The 20,677-nt window shown below is 37.8% G+C and overlaps 1 protein-coding gene across 7 annotated transcripts in view; it reads left to right on the top strand.

The window, feature by feature from the left end:
- The window catches only part of RFX7 (regulatory factor X7), a 159,739-nt gene extending 139,080 nt beyond the window's left edge, over positions 1–20,659 (top strand). For all 7 annotated transcript variants that reach the window (XM_082444857.1, XM_082444858.1, XM_082444855.1 and 4 more), the window contains 5 exons: positions 6,918–7,034; positions 8,334–8,418; positions 9,063–9,270; positions 12,614–12,909; positions 14,518–20,659. In XM_082444857.1, the coding sequence (XP_082300983.1) occupies positions 6,918–7,034; positions 8,334–8,418; positions 9,063–9,270; positions 12,614–12,909; positions 14,518–17,796 (3,985 nt within the window). In that variant the 3' untranslated portion in view covers positions 17,797–20,659. The remainder of the gene's footprint in view (positions 1–6,917; positions 7,035–8,333; positions 8,419–9,062; positions 9,271–12,613; positions 12,910–14,517) is intronic.
- Positions 20,660–20,677: the final 18 nt, after the last annotated feature.

Below are 20,677 nucleotides of genomic sequence, written 5' to 3'. Positions count from 1 at the left end.
AGGGAGTAAAACTGTCACCATTTGCAGATGACATGACGTTATATATAGAAAACCCTAAAGACTCCAACAAAAAAACTATTAGAATGAATAAATTGAGTAACGTTGCAGGATACAAAATCAATACACGAAAATCTTTTGCATTTCTACACACTAATAACAGACTATCAGAAAGCAAAATTAAGAAAACAATCCCATTTCCAACTGCATTAAAAAGGATAAAATACCTAGGATTACATTTAACCAAAGATGTTCAAGACCTGCATACTGAAAACTACAAGACATCAAGGAAAGTAGTTGAAGAAGACACAAATAAGTGGAGAGAGATTTTGTGCTCATGGATTGGGAGAAATAATAGTGCTAAAATGTTCATACTACCCAAAGTAGTCTACAGATTCAATACAATCCCTGTCAAAATTCCAATAGCATTTTTCACAGAAATAGAACAAAGAATTCTAAAATTTGTATGAAACCACAAAAGACCTCAAGTGGCCAAAGCAATCTTGAGCAAGACAAACAAACATGTAAGCATCACACTCCCTGATTTCAAGCTCTATTTCATATCTATAGTAATTAAAACAGCATGGTATTGGCATAAAGACAAACATGTAGTTGAATGGAGCAGAATAGAGAGCCCAGAAATAAACCCACACATATGTGATCAATTAATTTACAACAGAGGAGCCAAAATTAGTGGGGTAAGGACAGTCTCTCCAATAAATGGAGTTGAGAAAACTGGAGAGCCACATGCAAAAGAATGAAACTGGAACACTATCTTATACTGTACACAAAAATCAACTCAAAATGGATTAAAGACTTGAACATAAGATCTGAAATCATAAAACTCCTAGAAGAAAACATAGGTAGCAAGTTCCTTGACATAGGTCTTGGCAATGATTTTTTTAATCTGACACCAAAAATAAAATTTTTAAAAAGTATAGATAAACAAGTGGAACTATATCCAACCAAACAACTTCCACACAACAAAGAAAACCATCAACCAAATAAAAAGGTAACCTACTGAATGGGAGAAAATATTTGCAAGTCATATATCTGTTAAGGTGTTAATATTCAAAGTGTATAAAAAACTCATACAACTCAATAATGAAAAAAAAAAGTAATTCGATTTTAAAATGGGATAGAACATCTCAATAGACATTTTCCGAAGAAGACATAAAGATGGACAACAGGTACATGAAAAGATGCTCAATATCACAAATCATCAGGGAAATGAAAATCAAAACCACAATGAGATATCGCCTCACACCTGTCAGAATGGCTGTTATCAAAAAGATAACAAATAACAAGTGTTGGTGAGGATGTGGAGAAAATTGAACCCTCGTGCACTGTTGGTAGGAATGTAAATTGGTGCAGCCACTATGAAAAACAGTATGGAGGTTCCTCAAAAATTAAAAATAGAACTACCATATGATCCAGCAGTTCCACTTCTAGGTATATATCTGACAAATGAAACACTAACTCAAAAAGATAAGCACCTTCATGTTCACTGCAGCACTGTTTACAATAGCCAAGACGTGGAAACAACCTAAGTGTCCATTGATGAATGAATGGATAAAGAAATTGTGTGTATATACAGTGGAATATTATTCAGCTGTAAAAAAGAATGAAATCTTTCCATTTACAGCAACATGGATGGACCTCATGGGCATTATGTTAAGTGAAATAAGTCAGAGAAAGACAAATACAATGTGATCTCTCTTACATGTTGAAACTAAAAATTCCTTAAAAAAAAAAAAGCTAACAGATATAGATAATGTATTGTTGGTTGTCAAAGGATGATGGTGGAGGGTGGGAAAGATGAGTGAACTGGGTCAAGAGGTTAAAAATAAAAAATCTTGAAATCATACATTAAGTCAGAAGTATATGCCTTGAATTGTAGGAGTCCATAGCCAAATTAGAATTTTTGGTACACAAATTGAAAGCATGTTCTTATAAATAAAAGCAGTTGGACTTTATGACATTTTATATACATGCTGTTTTCTTTATTTTTTACATAATGATGTAAGGATTATCTTTTGCATCAGTCTTTTTATAGGTAATAATGTGTCATTGCAATAAGACAGCTTAATTGCATTCTAGGAGCTACTGTCACCATCCTCATTAACTGGCATTTAGGCAGTATAGGTAACACATATACTTTATGTATACTAAAATATGTGTGAATATTTTCATATAAATAATGTTGAGGCCATTTTTTTAACATCTGTAAGAAAATAGGGGCTTATTTATAATGGGTTTTGAAATTTAATGTCTCAAAAGAACTATAAAAATAGCTTCGCAGGGAAAAAAAAAAAAAACCTGCCTCAAGGTGGTTTGGGGGGATTAAATGATGTAACACATACAAAGCAATCCAAAAATGTCCAGGTATTGTTATGTATCCTATGACTATATTTTGCCACAAGTCTTTTATGATTTTTATTTATATTTTTGTACCTTTAAACAATGTTTACCTTTAACTTAATCATTTATTTGTAAATGGTATGAATAAACATTGAAGACTGACTTGCTTCTGAGGATTTTGAGTGACATGTTGATGGCCATATTAAATATTAAGCTTAATTTCAAAGTCTGTAAAGCATACTTTTAAAAAAAGAGTAAGACCAAAAGAAAAATCTCATTTTAAGAATGGCATTAGAGTGTTAGTTATCCTGTGAACAGAACATTCTCTGTACCTTCCCCTTTTGTGAGTCTTGCATAAATATAATGCGACGCTGAGTTAGGTGTTAATTGACACTGTATCTTGCTTGATCAACCTGCAGTTTAGTTATGAAGCAGGAAAACAAGATGTAAACTATCCAAGATCTCCACATGGCCTGGAATGACCTATGGCATGTTATATAGCCCTGGTTTCAAAATTATGAATAGATAGCCTATAAATATTTAATTATACTAAACAGAGTCACTGAATGTCTAGAACTTTTCAATGGGAAAGAGGCTGTAATAATGAAGTTATTTTTCTTTGAAAATTAGAACCACTGAAAATTAGATGGGCCACGTCACAATATAGAGCCCTTCCTATCAGGAGAAGTGTTCAGAGGTAACCCATCATTCAGTAGGATAGCCATTTCTACACCTGACAGGAAGTTGAACTATACAACCTTCTGAACTCATTTCCAGTTCATTAATTTCACAAAATTAAAGAAATTGATGACCTGTCTGGGTATTGTTATTGTTACTCTCAAATTGAGGCGCTCTTTATTTTCTCTTTGACATGTAAGGTGTCAAAGTATAGAGTTTTGAACCATAAGCAGTTTTATTCTTAACATTGCCTACTATTTGATTCAGGAGGTATAATTTGAGTTGTTTATTATACGTCTCCAAAGTATTGGGTTGGCCAAAAAGTGCCTTCGGTTTTAAGTAAAAATAAAAGACATTTTTCATTTTCACCAAGAACTTTATGGAACAACGTATTCACCATTTTTTTCCACTACCTTTTGCCATTTTTCAGGCAACTTCATAATTCCATCTTCCCAAAACTTTCTATCTTTTTGAGCAGAGAACTGTTCCAGGTGCCTTTTACAGTCTTCCAGGGAATTGAAATTTTTTCTGTTAAGAGGATTTTGTAAAGACCGAAATAAATGGAAATCCAAAGGTGCAATGTCTGGTGAATATGGTGGACGAATCAGAACTTCCCAGCCAAGCTGTAATAGTTTTTACCTGCTCATCAAAGCAACATGTGGTCTTGCATTATCCTGATGGAAGATTCTGTGTTTTCTGTTGACTAGTTCTGGACGCTTTTAGTGGAGTGCTGCTTTCAGTTGGTCTAATTGGGAGCTTGTTTGACTTAATCTTTGGTTTTCAGGAAGGAGCTCATAATAGAGGACTCCCTTCCAATCCCACCACATACACAACATCACCTTCTCTGGATGAAGACCGGCCTTTGGTGTGGTTGGTGGTGGTTCATTTCTCTTGCCCCGTGATCTCTTCTGTTTCACATTATTGTACAGTATCCACTTTTCATCGCCCGTCACAGTTTGTTTTAAAAACAGAACGTTTTCGTTATGTTTTAGTAGAGAATCGCACGTGGAAATATGGTCAAGAAGGTTTTTCTCACTTAACTTACGTGGAACCCAAACATCAAAGTGATGAACATAACCAAGCTGGTGCAAATGATTTTCAACGCTTGATTTGGATATTTTGAGTATGTTGGCTATCTTCTGTGTGGTATAATGTTGACTGTTCTCAATTAATATCTCAATTTGATCGCTATCAACTTCAACCGGTCTACCCAACCGTGGAACATCGTCCAACGAGAAGTCTCCAGCACAGAACTTCGCAAACCACTTTTGACACGTTCAATCAGTCACAGCACCTTCTCCATATGCTGCAGAAATCTTTTTTTGCGTTTCGGTTGCGTTTTTACCTTTCTTGAAATGTTGCTTTTTTTCTTCCATCTTCAATATTAAAATGGCTACACAAAAATTCACCAGTTTTGATAAGTCTCTTTTTAAATGCACGCTGATATGACAGCTGTCTCATACAATCTAACGAAACTGTTTCGAATGAAGTTAAAGACAATAAGTGCTACTAGAGCCATCTTACAGAAAAAACCAAACGAACCTTTTGGCCAACCGATACTTTATATATTTATCCACTAAAGAGTATTTTAAAGGTAAGTTCATTGTTATTCTTCCAAATAGTGAATTCCCTGCTTTTAGTGGAATAAATAAGAATCAAAAACCAGATGAAACTAGATGGTCACATTCTGAAATCACACTCAGGATTAGTTCAACTTGACAAGCAAATTTTGCATTGGTCATCCTGATACTTAATTTTGCCAACCTTCCACCTACCCCTTCTGCCAAAATAAAGAACTTTGGTATACTAATATAATGAAAAAAATATCAAAACCTAAATCACAAAAGGAGAATAGAATGGATATTATATCTCTTATTAGACTCATTGCTTTGATTCTCTTTATTTGGTTTCAGTTTTTTTAGGCCCATCTGCCAGTGCTGTCATAGGAGCCAGTGGGCCCTGTTTTCTTTCTTGTTTTGTTTGTTTTATGTGTTTCTGTAAGGTTTCTTGTCATTTTAAATATGGCATACTTATTAAGTCATATTTAAAGTCATTTTAAGTTGTATGTCATATTAAGGTTTAATGTGACACGTGGGCTTAATATGACTCTTCAGTCTTGTTCCTAGTGCTAAGAATACAGTGATGAACCAGATAGATATGGTCACTGACCTGGTTGAACTTAGAGTCTAATGGAGGATACATAACAAATAGTCTGTTACATAATTTTAAGTCAGGAGAAGAAAAGAAACAAAGTACACAGACAAGGAATATGGTGAGGGTATGGCAGGAGAGCACTGCTTTAGATGGGGTAGTCAGTAGAGACCCTTTCAAAGTCATAACAAGCAGGGGCTTGAAGGGTAAGAAAATATTCCAGGTAGAGGAAACAAGTATCAAGTCCCTAAGGTGTGAAAGAGATCATTCACATTTTCTTTCTGCGCTGGTTTAAACCATAAAGGTGACCAATTTAAGTTGCTACTGAAATGGTTATGATTTGATGCAATTCATTTAAATTGTCAGCCCCCCAAAATAGCCACTCCTTTGCTTTGTGCTTTAAACCTTGGCCCCTGAGCCACTTGGAGTTAGTCTCAGCTTACATATGATGTATCTAATATTCCTTAGAGAGGGAGTTCTCGACACGTTAGCTCCTTTCCCTTCTCCCTACTCTGCAGCATTGTTGAGAATGCATTTGCTAGGCAACTCTTCTCCTTCCCCTCAGCCCCACCCCCAACAGAAGTGTGTGGTGTATTTGGTGCTGGGATAGGGAGGGCACAATCAAGAAAAACACCAGTCTTCAGACCTACCCTGTTCTCTCTATTAAGGCTTCCAGCGTTCCCAACCTTCTCCTGAGTCTCTACCAGTTTGACTTCTGGAATTCAGGTCACTTCAAGAATGTTGCCAGGATATTCATTCATCTACAAGAACTCAAGTCCCAGTTACCATTATAGGCTGCCCATTCCAGTGGTTTTCCTTCTTCATCCTAAACCTCTCTCCTTGGCTCGCTACTGCATGACTTCTTCATCGAGAAGCTGCTCTAGTTGATGCTGAAATGGGGGGTGAGCTGGGGAGATTTGATTGAGTTATTTTGGAATTCCTCTGACTTGCTCTTTGGTAGCGGTTCTCCCAAAGGCCAACAGTTATGAGGGAGGCCTTGGTAGCCAGAATAGGACGTGGCATTTTCCTTCTGCTGAACTGGTAGAGAAGGAATTGGCCTTTTACCCATGACTGGCAGCTGTAGAGAGAAACAACACCTGATCTAGTAGTAGATAAGACTTGGCTTGTTTCCCTGGTCCCCCTTGAAGTTACTGCCTTACAAGGTACTTTCTCCTGGCAATAATGGGGGGCGGGGGTGGTGGTGAGAACACTGTGCCTTCATTTTTTTCCCTTATTGGTAAAATGAGAGTGTTGGTATAGATGATCCCTAAGGTCCCTTTTAGTTCTAATACATCGTGTTTCTATTCCAAACCATGTAGTAGTTTTGTCTCTAATGTCTGACACACATAATGTTTACATTGGAAATTATTCCAGTATGTGAGCTTGATATATATGTGGAAACGTATAGCCCTAGTGGTTGAGCCTGGATATTCTCATTTCAGAATGCATGGTTGGATTGTAGCTGGAAAACTTTGCACTGCCAATGTCTTACTGCAAGTTTTTGCTAGTAAAAGCAGTAGTACTGTGTACCCTGAGGATGAAACAAGCTAAGTAAGCCTGAGTTAGTCTTTAAAGAAGGATGAACATGTATCAGTGAAAATTGTGGTGAATGACTTGAAGATGTGTTTTTTCACTTTGTCATAGGGGTCAAGTTGGACTGAAATAACGCTGTGCTAATGTGATGCTGAGTTCTGTTGCTCTCTCTGAATTGATCCCTCCTTCTTTTGCAGGAGCTATTGTGACAATCTTGGTTACCATCCATTAAGTGCTGCTGACTTTGGAAAGATCATGAAAAATGTCTTTCCAAACATGAAGGCACGTCGTCTGGGCACGAGAGGCAAATCTAAATATCCTTTACCAGAATGGTTTTTAGTAATCTCTTTAAGTTCTCACTTATTACAGAACATCTGCTGCTGTAGTTCAACTAGCAGCTATACTTAGAAATAAACTTAAATCAACAAATATAAATGACTCAGAAGTACTTAGAATAATTGTAAATTGTATTTTCCCAGCTGTTTATCACACTGCAAGAGAAATAACAAATAGTGGTTATTAGGATTGTGATAGATTTCACCTTACTCTGCCACTATAATGTGTTCTTAATGGTCTGATCTTCTTTTCCTTAACAATAAGAATTACTAAGGCACGCCACAGTACAGCAGTTGTAAATTATATCAGTGAAAGTGGAGAAAGATGTTAGTTTATCATCTTTCCTTCCTCTAATTTAGAAACATAGGGATCTTCTTGGCAATATATACAACATTCAAAAAATTTTTCTGTGGAACTTGTGCTGGAGAATTAGTGTTTTCTTTGTATTTTCATCCAACCCTTTAAAGGCTGTATTAAAATTAAAGCCAGGGCATAGAAAAGGCCCCTCTCATGATAGAGAAATACTTAGGAGCAAACAGAAGTAAGGAAATTAAAATTAAGAGTTTACTAAAGTTCTTCCTACCCTTGGAAGAAGATTGTAACATGGAGGGTCTCTGTATCATATTAGAAATACATCATTTCTCTCTGCTTAGCTTTTAGCCTTTTTCAAAGCATAAAAATTCTGCTGTAGGGGACATGAAAAGGGGAAGGGGAGAGGCTGCTTTTCTAAAATGGCTCCAGGTGTTCTTTAACCAGTTGTTGCACAACTGAGTCTTGTTTCCTGAGTACAAACAAAAATGTCTTCGTGTGTCTTTGGCATGTTACAGGTGATAATCCTGTACGTTTCAGTGGAAAAAGAGAAGTGAAAAGGTTAAAGCCCTTGTGACACTCTTAAGAGTTGTTTTTGTCCCAGTGCCCTGGGCTAAAGTTTCCCTTCTCTCTGCCAGGTTTCCATCTGGATATTCCTTTCCTTCTGACCTGTTTGTTACTGGTGGCTGGCACAGCTTATTAGGAACATTTATTCATAAAATTTATAACAGATGAAAATCATTTTGTTCCATTTAAGCCAGTAACATTCTACAAGGACTGTTTCAGTTTCAAAAGAGTAAAGGTGCCCTGAGTTTCTAATATTAAGTTTTCTTTTACTGAAGAACTCAGAAAGTAGATGGTATCTCAGGCTGATTTTATTCTCATTTCATACATAGTTACTTTTCAAGTGCTAACTATATAAACAGTTCATTTAATTTCGAGTACTTTAGACCTTAACCATTTATTACGTATTGCTACAGTGGACTAAGAAAAAAAGCTTTTGTTCATATGCCAACACTGCCCAATCTTGATTTTCACAAAACTGGGGATGGGGTAAGAATTTCTGCCTTTTCTTTTTGATAAGTAGAATTGTACCTTACTATCAACATTGAAACGATTCTGCATGGTATCATTTGGATAAAACCAGGGACCAGGAACTGTCTTTTACTAAATAAATGAGCCAAAAAGTTCAACAGTGGCTGGTAACTGTTAACATATATGACTTATATCACCATGGTTCGTGAAATTAAGGAGAAAAAAGATGAATCTAAAGTTCCTAATTTGTAGATATATCCATGGTCTATATTGTCAAGAGGAAAATTTAGGTTATAGAATAACATGTAGAACAAATGTTTTCAGAAGAGAAAATACGGCTTATGGCATAGTTTGTTTTCTTGATGTTAGAAAAGGCTTTTTAAAAAATTCAAAAGATCTGTTAGTCTTCATATATGTTTAACAATATATGTTTAAATGTTATATTCACAACGCTGCTGGTAGCTGTGCACCAGTGTGTATAGGCATAGGCCTCGTATCTGCAGGTCTCTACTTTTATGCCTGCCAGTACCGGTCACTTAGTACTACTCTGACTCAATAGTTTTATATTGTATCTTCTGATTAAGAACATGTATCTTAAGTGTGCTTCAATTTAATTTCTCTGAACTTTCTTTTAAAAGTCTTTTCCTTTTTCCTTTGTTTAGTTGGAAGGAGCTGAACCTTCTGGGCAGCTTCAAAATATTGATGAGGAAGTTATCACTTCTGCTTGCCGTCTTGTGTGTGAGTGGGCCCAGAAAGTGTTAAGCCAGCCATTTGACACAGTCTTGGAATTAGCCCGCTTCCTTGTGAAAAGTCACTATATAGGCACCAAGTCGATGGCAGCTCTAACTGTAATGGCCGCAGCACCACCAGGTACAAAATTATTAAGAAGCTAAAACTGACAGGGTGTTAACTGTATTTAGAGTTGGTAGTAAAAAGAAGAGCTTAGCCAAAAGACCTCCTTTGTCTCTTTAGTATTTGTATGTGTTCACTCTTATTTCCCTTAATACTCAATTCAGATGGGCTTGTTGAGCTAACAAAAATAATAATAGTTCTTTCATGATAAACTTTTAAGTTATAGCTTTGTATGTTGCTCTGCTTAAGTATGAAACTTTTATGATTTCCTAGTTGGTATTTCATTAATTTTTCCATTGCTGTTTTAAAGTTTAAAGAATATGTGTATGTGTACTTTTAAGTATATATAAGTATTTCTAAATTAATAAATTAAATATTACAAGTAAAAAGTACGATTAAGTTTTTTAATTACTTGCTAAGACTCCTATCCCCAAAACTAATACTTATAAATGAAATGATCTTTGGACAATGTGAAAGGTACCTTAGTCTCACAAAAAATAAACCATGTGAAGCATTCCTATGAAATAGCAAGAGTGATTTTTTTTTTAATATGCATTCAGATGAGTATTTTTATTCAGATAGGAACTTAAGAATTAACAGTATTAGGACTGACAGTATCGTTGGAATAATAACTCCCTCCTAAATTAATAGCTGTGTAAAGTATCTATTTTAATGAAATTTTTAAAATGTCTTATTTCAGTCATAATTTATAAACCTAAAAAAGAGTGAATACATTTTGTTATTACTCTAGGAAATTATAACTTCTATAAAAAATGTATTAATATGAAACAGTAGATTTGTCACAGCCAGAACTATAATTATAATTATACTCTTAAATAACTTTACTTTTCTATCTTAACTTCATTATTTTAATAAGGAATCCTTTTTCTCTGTTTAAATTTATCAGAAGCTTTAAGCATTTGCAGTATGTGTGTGAGAGAGATTGTTCTGTTCTCTCATTTTATTGTCAATTGAGGACCATAAATGTCAGGAAAATAGCCTTTTACAAGAGCCTCATCATAATTTTTCCTGTCTCGATATAAAATGGATGGCTCAAGTCTGTACACTTATAGTTACACAGGGGCAGGAGAGTGCTTAGGCTGCCTCATCTAGCTAGATAGCTCACATCTGTTACCGCATTTATTCCCCCAGCGGTCCTGTAAGATAGGGGATATTTATTCCCATTTTACAGATCAGGAAACAGATTCAGGGAGGTTAAGTAATTTGTCCATAGTCAGATAAGCAGTGGAATTAGCCAGAATTTGAATCCTGATTTGTCTGTCTCCAAAACCCAGGTTACTCCTTTACACCAGACTGTCTTCCTAGCTTCTGGCAAAATGAGGTTCTAAAAGATATGGGCCCTTCAACTTGCTGTGTTCTCTTTCTCCTACCCCTACTGACACCCAGGAGAGTACTTTCACATGTTGCGGACTTAGGAGGTATCATGGGGTAAAGAAACAGAGACATCTCTGTCTTCTTATTTCCCACGTTATTCACATAGTCTCACTGAAAGAAATGTTGAATGAATGGATTTTTAAGGCATAAGTGTGAAGAAAGGTATATTTTTTAAACCAAAATACTAAAAATCACATATATAAGTAGGCGCTTTCACTTTTTGAAAGTAGCTTGGGAGGCTGACTTTTTTTTAACAATCTTCTGAAATTTCATTCTCAGCCATTGCCACTTTGTTTTGTTTTTTTTTTTATTTATTTTTGGCTGCAGTGGGTCTTCGCTGCTGCATGCGGGCTTTCTCTAGTTGCAGCAAGCGGGGGCTGCTCTTCGTTGTGGTGCGCAGGCTTCTCATTGCGGTGGCTTCTCTTGTTGTGGACCGTGGGCTGTAGGTGCACGGGCTTCAGTTGTTGTGGCACGTGGGCTCACCAGTTGCCGCTTGCGGGCTCTAGAGCTCAGGCTCAGTAGTTGTGGCACACGGCTTAGCTGCTCCGCAGCATGTGAGAGCTTCCCGGACCAGGGCTCGAACCCATGTCCCCTGCATTGGCAGGGAGATTCTTAACCACTGCACCACCAGGGAAGCCCCATTGCCACTTTAAAAAATATCCTTTGGTAGTGATGAATCTTTATCCTTTGAAGGTACATTTGGTTTTTTGTAAGTATCGTCTCCATGTTAAGAACAGGTTGTATTACAGATGTCCTTTGTAAGCAGCTGCTTGGAACTCATGCCTGTCCAGAAACCCTGGCAGGAGGCATGAGACAGCGAGCTTGAGCGGTTGGCACAGGCTCTCGGGTGCAGGTGCTGAGCAGCCAGAGCCGAGGCTGCGGATCGGATGGGAGCAGTGCAATTCGAGTTGGATTTGAGGGGAAAGAATAGTACTTAGGTGATAAAAGGGGGGTCAGAACATGCGGGATTGTTGAGCAGTGAGTGTGTGGGTTAGAGTTTACAGTCGCTTTCTCTCCTTCCCCGTCTCCCACTCCCGAAGCTGTTGCTGTTAACCAGATGAAAAGCAGAAACGACTGGGGAAGGGAAGGTCAGGATGTGCCAGCAGTGCAGGGGTGCCCTCCCTTTGCCTCTCTCCACTGTTTCTGCTGACCCCTGCTCACTTTCTAATGATCTTAATGCCACTCCCTAAATGTGAAATGAGCTTTTGAAAAATTAGTTGTATTACATAATCAAGTTTTCTTAAAATTTATCCCTTGCTTATTTTATCGTTCCTTTTTCTCAGTGTTGATCTTACTACTACTTTAAGAAGCTTTCTCAGTGACCCTTTTTTTAGAATATCTTAACCTCAGTCTTATTAAGAAACTCTGCTTAATTTCTCCTAGGTCATACTGGAATAATTAATTAATTAATTAATTAATTAATTAATTAAAGCACTTAAAATTGTAGTACCTATTTTCATGAAGTTCTTGTAGAATTAAAGACTTGTTTTCCCCATACAATTTTTTTCTAAGATATGGATGGTTTCAGCAAATATTTATTGAGTGCCCCTTGTGGACTGAATATTAAAATCGTGAAAATGCGTGAATTTCTTAATTAGAGAAGGGGGAAGGGAGATTTTTCTGACATCTACTGATAAAATGTAAAACATGCTCTCTTGGCATTTATCTTAGCTTTTGTACATTAGTGATATAGCTACTACTCTTTTCAAAATCTTCATCTATTATTGCAGATATAACTACAGCTGTCACCCAAGTTGAACCATATTCTAAGGTGTCAATTAAAACCATATTGACAAATGTTTATAAACTGGAAGTGTAATATTTATGCTTTATAAAGAAATTGTGAGTTAAAATTTGCTGGGTTTGGTTGCTTTGTCCAGTAAATGGCTACATAGTCTTAGAAATTGAGTTGTAACTGCTTTCTATAAATAAGAGTATTTTAGCTTTACTTTCTGTTTATTTTCAGGAATTAAAGGAATTACCCAGCCTTCTGCTTTTATACCTACAGCTGAAAGTAATTCCTTTCAGCCCCAAGTGAAGACTCTGCCATCTCCTATTGACGCTAAACAGCAATTGCAACGGAAAATCCAGAAGAAGCAACAAGAACAGAAACTACAATCCCCTTTGCCAGGAGAATCCTCAACAAAAAAATCAGAAGGCGCTACAACCAATGGAGTGACTAGTCTTTCTAATGGAAATCCTGCAATCCTTTCTCCTCAGCCTATCGGTATCGTTGTGGCAGCTGTCCCTAGTCCCATTCCGGTAATATCATTAAATAGCATTTGGCCTTACTGGGATTGTGGGAAGTCAGTTGTTTAGTTAAAAGTGGCACAGAAGAAGGAGGCAAGTATAGGTGTAGATTCAGTTATAAACTGATTTTGTGACCACACACAGATTTCACTTCAGTCAGTTGTCTTTTATTCAGGATATACGTTGTTGATTACAACGTGAGCTATAAAAGGAACAGAAGTGAAATTACAAGACATTTAAGTTTGCACATAACCAGTCAGAGCTTTATGTAAGAGATGAGTCATTTTCAGAGTTGTTTCATCTCTATCTAAGCGAAGGTGACACAATTGCAAACTTTTTTTGGTTTATATTTTTTTCCTGTTTAACATTCAGATGGAGCAAAATTGTAATATCTGTTGGTAATACATTAACATAGACTTGTCTCAATGGCTTGCTGGACATGGAACCTCAGGCAAGTCTCTAAGCTACTCTGAGTCTCTTTCCTTATCAACAAATAGAGGTTATGGTCTACTCCTTGCCTCTCTCACACAGCTGAGTTTATGATGAAGAGGCTTTTAAAATGAGAGTGCATGGGCTTCCCTAGCGGTGCCACGGTTAAGAATCCGCCTGCCAGTGCAGGGGACACGGGTTCAAGCCCTGGTCCGGGAAGATCCCACATGCCACGGAGCAACTAAGCCCGTGCACCACAACTACTGAGCCTGCGCTCTAGAGCCCGTGAGCCACAACTGTTGAGCCCGCATGCCACAACTACTGAAGCCCGTGCTCCTTGAGCCCATGCTGCACAAGAGAAGCCACCGCAATGAGAAGCCCGTGCACCACAACGAAGAGTAGCCCCCGCTTGCCGCAACTAGAGAAAAGCCCACAGGCAGCAACAAAGAGCCAAAGCAGCCAAAAATAAATAAATTAATAAATAAATAATTTTTTTAATGTTTAAAAATAAATAAAAATAAAATGAGAGTGCATCATGCTAAAGCAAGATGGTATTTTATGTTGTTATTTATGATGTTATTAGGGAAATATAGTATCTTGTGGTTTTTCTGTTCTTATCATTATCCTTATCATCGTCATCCTCATGTTATTGAAACATGGAATACCTGGGAACCATACTCTTGCACTATTCATTGTAGAGCAAACTGGGGGAGGCAGTAGTTTTATCTGAGACCCTATCCACAGTGGTTTATTAGTAATGCCCACGGTAGATCCATTTATAAGACAGTCTCCCCTGTGAGTGAGTCATCTTGCCACAGACTCCAGTTAGATACCTTTACAGTTGCATGTTTCTTCAAGATTTTATTTCTGCTCCCTATAACCTCCTTAAAATTCATTGTTTTAGCAAGTATTCATCACAAATGTGAAGTTTTTCATTGAAGTCTTCATACTCTTCTTACATATCATTGTATTTGGTAACTATATTACACTGTGTTGCATTTATTATAGTATTTACTTCTCGGGTTATATCGAATCTGGTCTAAAAACTCTTGTCTAACATACGAACTGTCCTTTTTTTTTTCTTTTTAGCATTACATGTATTAAATGCCTTAATACTAATGAATATATGAATTGCTATTTCTATTCTAGACTTGTTACATCTGATATTTTTGTTTTCCGCCTTTTTAACAGGTCCAGCGGACCAGGCAACTGGTAACTTCACCAAGTCCAATGAGTTCTTCTGACGGTAAAGTTCTTCCCCTCAATGTACAGGTGGTCACTCAGCACATGCAGTCTGTGAAGCAGGCACCAAAGACTCCTCAGCACGTCCCAGCCAGTCCTGGGGGGGATCGCTCTGCTCGGCACCGCTACCCTCAGATCTTACCCAAACCAGCCAACACCAGTGCCCTCACCATCCGCTCTCCAACTACTGTCCTCTTTACTAGTAGTCCCATCAAAACCGCTGTTGTACCCACGTCACACGTGAGTTCTCTAAATGTGGTGAAAATGACAGCAATATCCCTCACACCCAGCAACAGTAGTGCCCCTCTGAAACATTCTGCCTCAGTAAACAGTGCTGCAGGAACAACGGAAGAATCAAGGACCATTCCACAGATCAAGAATGGTTCTGTTGTTTCACTTCAGTCTCCTGGATCCAGGGCCAGCAGCACCGGGGGACCATCTGCTGTGGAAGTCAAAATGGAACCTGAGATGTCATCAGATGAGCATCCTGTACAGTGCCAAGAGAACTCTGATGGGGCTGACGTGCCCAAAACAACACCTAGTGCCCTCTCAGGGCAGAAAAGTAATACAGAGGGAGTAGTGCAAAAACCTTCAAATGAAGGTGTTATTGAAATAAAAGCAACTAAGGTCTGTGACCAGAGGACCAAATGTAAAAATCGCTGTAATGAAATTCTGCCAGGCACTTCAACAGGCAATAATCAAAGCACTATCACTCTCTCAGTTGCCACTCAGAACTTAACTTTCACCAGCACCAGCTCACCATCTAATGGTGACTCAATAAATAAAGACCCTAAATTATGCACTAAAAGTCCAAGAAAGCGGCTGTCTTCTGCATTGCAAGAGTCCCAGGTGCCTCCTGTAAAGAAACCAATCGTGGAACAGCTTTCTGCAGTTATCTCGGAAGGTCAGAAACCAGGCAGTGTTAAGAAGGACCAAAAGGTTCTGCATTCAGGGAAAACGGAAAGTTCAGCAGCAGGTTCTCAGATTCCTAGCAAGGTATCAACAAATGTTAACTCGCACGTAGTGGCAAGTCAACCCTTGAAGTCCTCTGCTCTTGTTACCAGTGATTTAGCTTCAGAACAGCAAACCACACCATCATCATCTCCAGATATAAAAGTAAAGCTTGAAGGCAGTGTCTTTCTCTTGGACAGTGATTCAAAATCGCATGGCAGCTTTAACCCAAATGAATGGCAACAGGTCACTAAGGATTCTGAGTTTATATCTACCGGCTGTGAACAACAGCAAGATATCAGTGTTATGACAGTTCCTGAGCACTCTGATATCAATGACTTAGAGAAGTCTGTCTGGGAATTAGAAGGAATGCCACAGGACACGTATTCCCAGCAACTACACAGCCAGATACAAGAATCTTCTTTGAGTCAACTGCAAGCACAGTCTTCAGATCAGTTACCTCTACAGTCCGAACTGAAGGAGTTCGAGCCTTCTGTTTCCCAAGCAAATGAAAGCTACTTTCCTTTCGATGAGGAGCTGACACAGGACAGTATTGTAGAGGAGCTGGTGCTCATGGAGCAACAGATGTCAATGAACAATTCTCATGCTTACGGTAACTGTTTGGGAATGACCCTTCAGAGTCAGTCCGTGACTCCAGGCGCACCAGCGTCATCTCACGCCCCCAGCACCCACTTCTATCACCCCATCCGTAGCAATGGCACCCCGATCCCCACCCCCACCCCGACCCCTACCCCGACCCCCACCCCCACCCCCACCCCCACCCCCACATCTGAAGTGGTTGCCGGGTCTCAGAGCCTGTCACGGGAGAGCCCTTGCTCCAGGTTGGCCCAGACCACGCCCGTGGATAGTGCTTTAGGAAGTAGCCGACATACACCCATCGGTACTCCCCATTCTAACTGCAGCAGCAGTGTCCCTCCCAGCCCCGTGGAATGCAGGAATCCATTTGCATTTACCCCAATAAGCTCCAGTATGGCATATCATGACGCCAGCATTGTCTCAAGTAGTCCTGTGAAACCGATGCAGAGACCCATGGCCACACACCCCGACAAAACCAAGCTTGAATGGATGAATAATGGGTACAGTGGGGTTGGTAATTCATCCGTTTCTGGCCATGGCATTCTCCCAAGCTATCAGGAACTAGTGGAAGACCGTTTCAGGAAACCTCATGCTTTTGCTGTGCCTGGACAGTCTTACCAGTCTCAATCCAGACATCATGACACTCATTTTGGTCGTCTGACTCCTGTCTCTCCTGTGCAGCATCAAGGTGCCACTGTAAGTAACACCAACAAACAGGAGGGCTTTGCGGTCCCTGCCCCTCTTGATAATAAAGGAACTAACTCTTCGGCCAGCAGCAACTTCCGGTGCCGAAGCGTGAGCCCTGCTGTTCATCGCCAACGTAATCTTAGTGGAAGCACCCTCTACCCAGTATCTAATATCCCCCGATCTAATGTGACCCCCTTTGGAAGTCCAGTAACCCCTGAAGTTCATGTTTTCACAAACGTTCACACGGATGCATGTGCCAACAACATAGCTCAAAGAAGTCAGTCGGTTCCATTGACAGTCATGATGCAAACAGCCTTCCCAAATGCTCTTCAGAAGCAAACAAACAGTAAAAAAATAACCAATGTTTTGTTGAGTAAACTTGATTCTGACAATGATGATGCAGTGAGAGGTTTGGGCATGAACAATCTGCCCTCCAATTATACAGCCCGGATGAATCTCACTCAGATTTTGGAAACTTCCACTGTCTTTCCTAGTGCCAATCCGCAGAATATGATCGATTCCAGCACTTCTATTTATGAATTCCAAGCACCATCTTACCTCACCAAAAGTAATAGCACCGATCAGATCAGTTTTTCTCCTGGCGATAATCAAGCACAATCAGAAATTGGAGAGCAACAATTAGATTTCAGTAGCACTGTTAAAGACCTGTTGAGTGGAGACAGCTTGCAAACCAACCAGCAGCTGGTAGGTCAGGTAGCGTCTGATCTCACTAATCCTGCGTCTGATTTTTCTAGCGACATCAGGTTGTCTTCTGAGCTCTCAGGCAGCATCAATGATTTGAACGCTTTAGATCCAAATCTACTGTTTGATCCAGGTCGTCAGCAGGGACAAGATGATGAAGCTACACTGGAAGAATTAAAGAATGACCCATTATTTCAACAAATTTGCAGTGAATCCATGAGCTCTATGACTTCATCAGGTTTTGAATGGATAGAAAGCAAGGACCACCCTACTGTTGAAATGTTGGGTTAAATTGTATTTTATAATATGTAGCACACTGTATCGAAAGACATATGTATTGTATTTGTCTTAATGGAAGTGCCTCCCGCAGCAGAAACACTTACTATTAATTGTGACATTTTAAGAGTTTGCTGCAGAAGCGGTTTCTTCTTCAGTAGGAAATGGTTAGACTCGCCTCAGCTCTTAACAAGTTTCTGAAGAGAGTAGGCTGTAGAAAAACAAATATTAGGTTTTCAATTTTATAATGTTCCCCATTTAATCACATTGTTTGCTAGTAAACAAAAGAATAACCAGCTTTTACGAGAGCAGTCTAGATCTTTATTTTGTATAAGTTTATTTTAATTCATTGGTTGATCTGCACAGATTTTAGAGGAAACCATTGATTTTAGGTATAGGATATTTTTTGTTGTTGGCATTATCTTTTAGATATGAAATCATAGTTAAGGTGAACTGTAGACAAGAAGGTCTTCCTTGAAACAGGGATAATATTCAGGTTATTATAAGTATTTAGGCTTGAAGCATAGAGCTACTGTAGAATGAAAAAAAAAATCTCTGTAGGACTTTCTGGGACTTCAGTACCATTTGCACCTGCAACGAAGGGCTTAAATAGGAGAAAATAATGGAAAATTAAATATTAATGTAAGGAAAGCAAAAGCTGCGCTAAAATATTTAAAAGGAAAAACTAGTAGCCATTTATATTTGTGACCTTGCATTAGTCTTCTTTTAAAATGTTGATTTTAACATGGAGCTAACACAGAGACATGCCCACACGTGCACACACACACAAACAAAACAAGTAATTCCAAACATTGTAATTTAATAGAATAAATACAAGCATGTTAGAAGAATATTTTATGTTTTATTATTTGGTAGTTGAGATAGGGGAATTTAGAAGGAAACTAAAAGCGTTTTCTTATTTTCATCACAGTATGTCTGCATGCACATATTAAAATTCTATTTAAGATTTATTTTGAAGGGTTTTAATTATAAGTCATCGATTTAGTGACTGACTCCTTCACTGCTCCTGAACATAGAAATGCAATTTGATCGTGGGAATCCCTTTGAAAAACAAATAAGCAGGAGAGCGATAACATAAAAAACTCAACAGAAAACATTTCACCACCTGAGGTCTGAAGTCACAAATCTTTATATCTCTGATAAAACAAAGGGGATATCAATAGTACTTGAAGAAGAGGAGCATTTTATAACATGCTTAATTTTTATTTATTGTGATAACCACAATTGCAAAAGAAGCACTCAGGATTTGTTTTAAAATGTTTCTCTCTGTGGCTCCCATTTTGTTTTGTGAATAATTATTTATGAATTTCATGCTGACACAAATCTTCTCACTAGTCGACAGCTCCATTTAAGTGAGCTTCAAGATCAGTTTCAAATAGACTTAAAAATTGCCGTTAAGTTTTTAAAGCTAACATTAAACCATTGCTATGCTACCTTGAGCCTAGCTAAGCTTTCCTTTACCTTAATTAGTAAGCCAATCAGAAGACTACAATCAACAAATATTTAACAAATGTGGTGAAAGGTTTAATAAGATTTCATTGTTCAATAAATTTGCAAAGTAGGGTATTAACATTTTGATAAATAAATGGTGCTAGGTTTGGCTCAGAGGTTTATATATTGATATGTCCTAGTTATTGGCATTTGTGTGTGTTTGCTGTTATCTTGATTTAATGATCTGTTAGATTTTTTTTCTTGATGCTAGTTATTTCTTCACTGTACATTGAGACACAGCACTACTGCACACCAAAGTATGCAATACCCAAAGGAAACTGTGTGATTTCTTTTAACAAATGATGGGAGCCTTTCTACATGAGATACTCTGAAAAGGAGATTTTGAGGCCATTCTAATCCCTTGTTTACATTATTAGCTTCCTACTAATACAAAAATAATGGAAATCTTTTTTGATAAAAATATAAAGACTGGAGGATTTTTAACCCCCTGTACAGTATTGCAGCAAACACTTTAAATTTGGTTGAATTCGTCCAGCAAACTTTCTGGGGTTCATATATTGCACTAAATTTGTTGAACCTGTGGTAGGCACATCTCTTAGGATAAATGCAACCAATACAGTCCACAGATTAAACTTTTTAAATGTGTTTCATTATGAAAAGACAAAATGTCATCAAAGTGACAGATAAAATTGTCTTATGTAGCAATGTGCATTAATCTCAATGAGATATTTCTATTTCTTATTCTCTTACATGAGAATATTACAGCAGGAAGAGTTAAGTTTAGTTTGCTTCACCATGTTAATACATGATCACAAAATGTGCATGAGTGTTATTGACTTATCTTGTACAGTACTAGGTATTCCTGTAACCACTTTTTTTTTTTTTCTTGGCTGTACTGAAACTGGTTCATTGTTAACCAGACAAGCATAGTTATTCACAAGTTATTTGCTTTTTTATGTTTACTAATTCTGCTTAGTTATTGTTGAATATGTTCTTTTCTCAGATTATTTTCATTGTTTTGATGTTTTAAACATTTTGCATACTGTTTATCATGATAAGACTTCATGAAGTAAATAATTTTGCATATAATTGCAATAAGCACTGACTTTTGAACTGAAAAGAAGGAAAGTGTTTTTTTGTGCAGTGCATCAGAGGTTCATATAACAGTCTTGTACTATAATGTGCTTTACTACACCATAAATGACAAAAACAAGCCCTGTTTCATGTTTTCATTTAGTGCAAAAATTCAAGATTTCCCCAGTGTTTTGTTGTCTGTTGTACCTGCTGAAACTACAGTAGTTGAATATTGCAGTAGCATTTCAGTTCTCTTTTTTTATTGAAAGTGCTCAAAAATTGTTTTTTAAATGTTTTCAAAAACAATTAAAAACATTTTATATTAAACTGACTGGATCTTAAGGTGATT

Source organism: Balaenoptera physalus, assembly GCF_965194825.1.
Source record: "Balaenoptera physalus genome assembly, chromosome: 2".
In the NCBI taxonomy this organism is placed as follows: domain Eukaryota; kingdom Metazoa; phylum Chordata; class Mammalia; order Artiodactyla; family Balaenopteridae; genus Balaenoptera; species Balaenoptera physalus.
Note: the sequence above shows the minus strand (reverse complement) of the source record. Positions and strands in the feature narration are given on the sequence as shown.